The sequence below is a fragment of the Theobroma cacao genome, chromosome 4 (assembly GCF_053813885.1).
Source record: "Theobroma cacao isolate CCN51 chromosome 4, ASM5381388v1, whole genome shotgun sequence".
Classification (NCBI taxonomy): Eukaryota; Viridiplantae; Streptophyta; class Magnoliopsida; order Malvales; family Malvaceae; genus Theobroma; species Theobroma cacao.
Genome location: NC_142642.1, coordinates 24,544,538 through 24,551,042, shown reverse-complemented (window position 1 = coordinate 24,551,042; position 6,505 = coordinate 24,544,538). Strand labels below are relative to the sequence as shown.

The 6,505-nt window shown below is 33.4% G+C and overlaps 1 protein-coding gene across 2 annotated transcripts; it reads left to right on the top strand.

The window, feature by feature from the left end:
* Positions 1-1,289: 1,289 nt before the first annotated feature.
* On the top strand, positions 1,290-5,788 carry LOC18601563 (phosphate transporter PHO1 homolog 9-like). 2 transcript variants are annotated; one of them, XM_018120443.2, is made up of 14 exons: positions 1,290-1,307; positions 1,394-1,999; positions 2,167-2,491; positions 2,579-2,627; positions 2,707-2,778; positions 2,874-3,003; positions 3,203-3,323; positions 3,497-3,755; positions 3,875-3,979; positions 4,070-4,114; positions 4,203-4,352; positions 4,482-4,766; positions 4,919-5,058; positions 5,421-5,788. In XM_018120443.2, the coding sequence occupies exons 2-14, from the start codon at positions 1,420-1,422 to the stop codon at positions 5,518-5,520; spliced, it is 2,361 nt and encodes a 786-aa protein (XP_017975932.1). In that variant the 5' UTR covers positions 1,290-1,307; positions 1,394-1,419; the 3' UTR covers positions 5,521-5,788. The 2 variants fall into 2 exon arrangements, with proteins under 2 accessions (XP_017975932.1, XP_088661978.1); XM_088805852.1 differs by lacking the exons at positions 1,290-1,307; positions 3,875-3,979; positions 4,070-4,114; positions 4,203-4,352 and having other exon boundaries at positions 1,343-1,999.
* Positions 5,789-6,505: the final 717 nt, after the last annotated feature.

Genomic DNA, 6,505 nt, shown 5'->3' with positions numbered 1-6,505 from the left:
TCTTTTCATATTAATGCCTTGGTAGACTTAGCCAACAAATAGGACAATAAAGTCATCCTACTTTTAAAAAACCGTAATTTCATAATTCCTAATTAGGTACGAAGCCGTACTTAACTGATTTCGATCCCATTCAACAATTCATTTGATGGGTTAATGTTTATAATGGTTATTATATATGATTATAATTATTTTTACTTGAACATATAATCTCATAAATATAAAATTAAGATTAATCTTTTGTTTCAAACACTCGATAGCAAATGGTCAAATTAACAAAGTCTGTGTTAAAGTAAGCTAATCAAGGAATAATTAAGCCCAATTTGGAGCAATTAAAGTGCATTCTAATAAATTTGTTAATTAGCATTTCATAATAAGCCTCCAATTAAACTAACCCTAATGATTTCACAACGAGTTGGATTAAATAATCTGAAAATTCAAAGAGGAGACAGGGGCTCCTCGAGTTGGTAGCTCTTCCTATTGTTTACATTAATATAAACCATATTTGAGCTAATAAGGTACCAAATCCAAATCTCTAAGTTAGACGATTGCCTTTAGAAAAATGTAACAAGTAATTGGAATCCAACGCGGCTTCTGTCACTATCACTATCACCCACCATGCAAATAATGAAATTTATACAAGTATGACCAAGGACAAGCAAATTGGCCAAGGTTTAATGTAATTTGGCAAAGTGACAAGCCATGCCACCGGGCTACTTAATGATTGCCTTTCTCTGCACTACAAGTCAATTATGATTCATTAACTTTTTTTGGTCGGCTTTGTTACATCGACCAATTTAAACATTCGGTTTCCATCTTTATATTGTTGATTCATTTCCTAATACAGTCTTTAATACTTTTGAATTAGAAGAGAAAATCAAAATACAAACAAAATCATCTGTAATTTTCTCAAACGCGTCTCTAGCTGGTGTCCTTGTTGCTTATGATTTTGATTGATTAAGATTTAAAAGAACATTGCTACTGTCATAAAGTACACCCCCACCCATTGCTACTTGACAAATCCTTCATTTTTGTTTTTCATGTAAATTGTGAAGGTGACTTGCTTAAACAACAAATCTACTTAATGACGGCCGTGACATAAGGCCATGTGCTTGATTTTCGCTACCTAAATTGAAAATGCAAGTTAATAAAAATCAAGCCATGAACAACATTGATTAATAAAAAAATAAAATGGGTCTTTGATGTCATTATTAATTTCTTTAATTAATTGTATCTTTCCAGTAATTGAGATTATGTAGGAGAAATGGTCATCACGACATTAATAAAGGAAGCAAGTAAGAAGGAAGATGGTACAAAGCCTGGAATTCCTATAAATAACTTCAACTTCATCAAGTTTATCCTAATTAATTCTCTTTATTTCTTTTTGAGTCTTTAGGGTTTTTTCTTTTATGGTGAAGGACGATGAAGTTTGGGAAAGAGTTTGCCGCACAGATGGTGCAAGAATGGCAGGAAGCATACATGGATTACAGTAATCTCAAGTCAATATTGAAAGATATACTAAGGTTCAAGCAACTGAACAAGGCACCATCGCCAATGGCAGCAACAACAAAAGGGTCATTGAAGCGAAGGGTGTCTTTTTACAGGGCATTTAGTGGACTAACAAGCCGGTATAGATCAGGTTCTCCAATGCAGAATAATGAAGATGAAGTGATACTAGTAAGCGCAGTGCAGGAAGCAGGGAGAGAAGGGGATTACCAGACCATGTTTCTTAAGTCAGGTGAAAAAGGAGGAGAGTACGAGCTAGTTTTCTTTAGGAGGCTTGATGATGAATTTAACAAGGTGATTAAGTTTTACAAGAAGAAAGTTGAAGAAGTGATGGTGGAGGCTGATGAGTTGAGTAAGCAAATGAATGCCTTGATTGCTCTTAGGATTAAGGTTGACAATCCAGTTGTTGGAGGAGCTGATATGGTGAATCTTGCTGCTAATGGATTATCTTCAAATTCTTCATCAGTTGCTCATCCCACCAATGGTGGAAAGCAAAGTAAGGAGAATCAGGGTTCTGCTGAACTCAGAAAATCCAGTTTACTGCAATTTTTCTCTTTTTTTAAAAAAAATTCTAATATAATCTGGGAGTTCCAATTTTGGGGTTATGTCCAAAAGGTCCTTCATATTTTCTGAAGTTTTCAATCTGCCTTTTTGTTTGTGTAGTATGGACAAGGATGGGTATCATCCAAGAAGTTGAGATGAGCAGTGAAGGAATATCAGAAGAAGAAATTAAGGAAGGTAATGATAGAGAGAAACTCAGCGAAGCAGAAGCTAATATTCAAGGATTCAGACCAGCTCCATTAGACGTCTTAGATCATGTAAAGATCAATTGTGAGCCTGAAACTCCTATATCAACTCTCAAAGGTGTTATCAAAAGCTCAAAATCAGACTTATCATTCAGCAGGCAGGAGCTGAGGAAAGCAGAGGAGAAAATAACTCAGGCTTTCGTAGAATTCTACAGAAAGCTTCGACTTTTGAAAAGCTACTGGTAACATTGCTTCCTCCTTTAGAACTATAAGCATATGAAAAAGATTTTTGGCTTTATTGTTGATCATATTTGTATTTGATTTATCAGCTTCCTGAATCAACTGGCATTTTCCAAGATCATGAAGAAATATGACAAGGTCTGTCATTTTAACTTCATCATGATCGATTAAAATCACCAGGTTCTTGGTTCATTTGTACTAACTTATACCAGTCCAGATCACATCGCGGAATGCATCAAAGGCTTACTTACAGATGGTGGATAAATCTTATCTTGGCAGCTCTGATGAGGTTAGATATAGCTAGTCGAACTCTGTTTATGTCAGTTGAATGGACTCCCCTTGGTCACTGACTTTGCTCTTCCTTACTCTCTTCTGTATTGACAGGTTAGTAAGCTTATGGAAAGGGTGGAGGCTACCTATGTTAAACATTTTGCAAATGGAAATCACAGAAAAGGAATGAACACTCTAAGACCACAAGCTAAAAAGGAAAGACATAGAATTACATTTCTATATGGTAAGACTCTGTCTCATTTCAAAGCATCTGTTAGAACAAATTCTTTGTATTGTGTGAAATAGTTGTGGAAAAAAATTACACTGTCCTATTTCCTACAGAGTACATATCAGTTTATAATCATCATAAAAGCACACTTGCTTAAAAACATCCCATTTCCTTGTTTTGAACTGTCTATTTCACATCTATTCTTCACTTGCAGGCTTCTTCTCTGGCTGCTCCATTGCACTTATAGTGGCCATTATTGTGAATATACATGCAAGAGATCTTCTTAGGAGTCAGGGACGTGATCAGTACATGGTCAACATATTTCCTCTTCACAGGTAAAGTCACCTCAAAATGTAAATTTCCTTCAACATTCTTGATTCTAAGCAATACTTGAGGCAGCTATTTACTTTCTTGAAACAATCTTCCTGGTTTTTCCCATCATGCTGAAATTAAAGGACTCCTACTGAATTCAATATTATACTAATGATTATGCTTAATTATTTTGCAGCCTATTTGGTTACATTGTCCTGCACATGCTCATGTACTCCGGAAATATATTCTTTTGGAAGCGTTATAGGGTCAACTTTTCATTTATATTTGGTTTCAAGCAAGGAACAGAGTTGGGCTATAGAGAAGTACTTCTTCTTAGCACCGGGCTTTCTCTGCTTGCATTAGCTGGTGTCATTTCACATTTGGATATGGAGATCGACCCCAGAACAAAAAGCTTTGCAGTTTTAACTGAACTAATCCCCTTGGTCCTGCTCATTGTAAGTCCTATTTTGAATACATTGTCTCTACTGAAATTTCTCATTTTAATACTATTTCAAGATGAGCATCTGATTGAAAAAGTTTGCCCGACCTGCTTGCTGGTGTACCTATATTGCAGGCCGTGCTTTCAATAACATTCTGCCCTTTCAATATCATATACCGTTCAAGTCGATTCTTTCTTATCAAATGTGCATTTCACTGCGTTTGTACACCTCTTTACAAGGTAGCAAGACTAAAAGAATAAATTTCTATTCACTGATATGTAAATAATGTCATGTAAAAAGAGAAATTCATCTACATTTTCACCTTGTAGGTCACCCTCCCAGATTTCTTCTTGGCAGATCAACTTACTAGCCAGGTTTGATATTCAGGCCAACAATGTATAAAATATTATTACTCCAACATGGTTTGTTTGTTGATCAATATCCATTGACATTTTATATCAGGTGCAAGCATTTAGAAGTTTGGAATTCTACATTTGCTATTATGGTTGGGGAAACTTTAGAAAGAGATTGAACAAGTGTGAGGAGAGTGAAGTCTATAAGGTGTTTTACATAGTAGTAGCCATTATTCCTTACTGGTTCCGTTTCCTTCAGGTAATAGTAACAATCCACATATCTTTAACAGCAATGAAAATGTATTTTCATCATTTCACTATTTCAAGTTGCATGCCAATTTCATTTCTTGATTTTCTCTAATGCTCTATGCTATCTTTTATCTTCTAGAGCCTTAGACGTTTGTTTGAAGAAAAAGATGCAGCACATGGTCTTAATGGTCTGAAATACTTCTCAACAATCGTTGCAGTTGCCATTAGGACAATTTATCAATTCCAAAAGCAGAAAACTACTCCCTGGCTGGTCTTGGCTGCAGCGACTTCTGGTATTGCAACAATCGCTAATACATATTGGGACATTGTCATAGACTGGGGTCTCCTTAGAAGAAATTCAAGAAACCCTTGGCTGAGAGATAAACTTATTGTACCACACAAAGGTGTTTATTTTGTAGCCATGGTAAGAAGTCATGCTCTCATATTATTTATATCATTCTTTTTCCTTTTGGGTGGAGATGGGATTGTTGGAGAGTGTCAACATTTTGAAAGATTTGACCTTCCTTGATTGGTGTAATAACTCCCTAACTAAAAATATATTTGGGTAAATTGCAGGTATTGAACTGTCTATTAAGACTTGCTTGGATGCAGCAAGTGTTAGGTATTCAAAGTGTACCTTTCCTGCATAATAAAGCCTTAATTGCAGTAGTTGCTAGCTTGGAGATCATTCGCCGTGGCATTTGGAATTTCTTCAGGTAACTTTAAACTATTCTAGTTAGTTCTCACTTCTCTCACTCAATTAATGTTCCTAAGATTTAACCTTTTAGAATCAAGCTGGTAAAAACCTTTGGAAGTTGCCCACCAAGCCAACTAAAACAGTTTTCCAGAGTCCATAGGAGATCTATTTTACTTTCAAGCATGTCAAAGCAAACTGATAAATGCTTGCCAACATTTAGGTAGAAGTGGACATTTGTAGTTTCAACTTTACTTAGATTGCCATACCTGACATTGCTCACCATCATCAACCTTGTGTCTTAGATGCAATCATGGCTCTGAAATAGTATAAAATTCAAACACTTTGTTAGAACTAACAGAAACTTGATTTTCAACTGATCAGGTTGGAGAATGAGCATTTGAACAATGTGGGCAAGTACCGGGCTTTTAAATCCGTACCCTTACCTTTTTACTATGACTACAATGGAGACAAGAGTGCATAAACACTCACCGCACAGGAGAAATGATAAGAGATTGGGTTTTTTTGTTTTGTTTTTTTCTTTTTACACAAATTCAATGAAAATTTCATTCTAGATTGCATTTACTTGTTATCTTTTTTAAGTTATTATTTCATTCTTTTTATTGTAAATAGTGGTAGCAAAAGCAAAAGTACATTTGAGTAGTCATATAATGTATATTGAACAAAAACTATGCACCAATTGTCGGGAAATTATGCAAAACGCAATAGAATTTAAAATTTTCTTCCCAAAATTTAGATCATCTTTGAATATTTAATTTTGATTTTCCTAGTTTTTTTTAATTAGAAAAAGGAGATTCGAATCTTACTTTTTTGTGACGTTTGATACTTTACAATACAATGTGATTATAAGTAATGTGATCGCAAGCAATGTGACTGTAGGGAAAATAACATTACAGTGTTTGGTATACAAACAAAATAATAATTAAAATGCAAGATAATATTACAGCATTTGGTTTACAAATACTTTGTTAGGAATGTAATGTTAATTTTCAAAATTACCTTTATTTATTAAAATACAAGTTTAATATACTTGTATTTTTTATTTTTTATTTTTATATAATATCATCTCTTAAATATATTTTTAATGTCATATATTTTATTTTCTTTTTATATTATAATATTATATATTTTATTTCATTTCTTTAATATAATTTTTATATTATATATTTATTTTAATTTCTTTTACCTATATTATATAAATTTTAATTTCTTATATTTTATTTTATTTTAATTTTTAATTCTTATATTATATATTTTATTTCAATTATAATATTATAAAATGTTTTTAACAAAGTAATAAAGTTGAAAGGTAAAAATGTCTTTTAATAACATTACAGAGTGCAATGTAATGTAATTGCATTGGTTTTGAACTGCAATCACATTACATCCTTTAACTATAATATGATTGCATTGTAATCTTACATTGTAATCTTACATTGCAGTGGTCT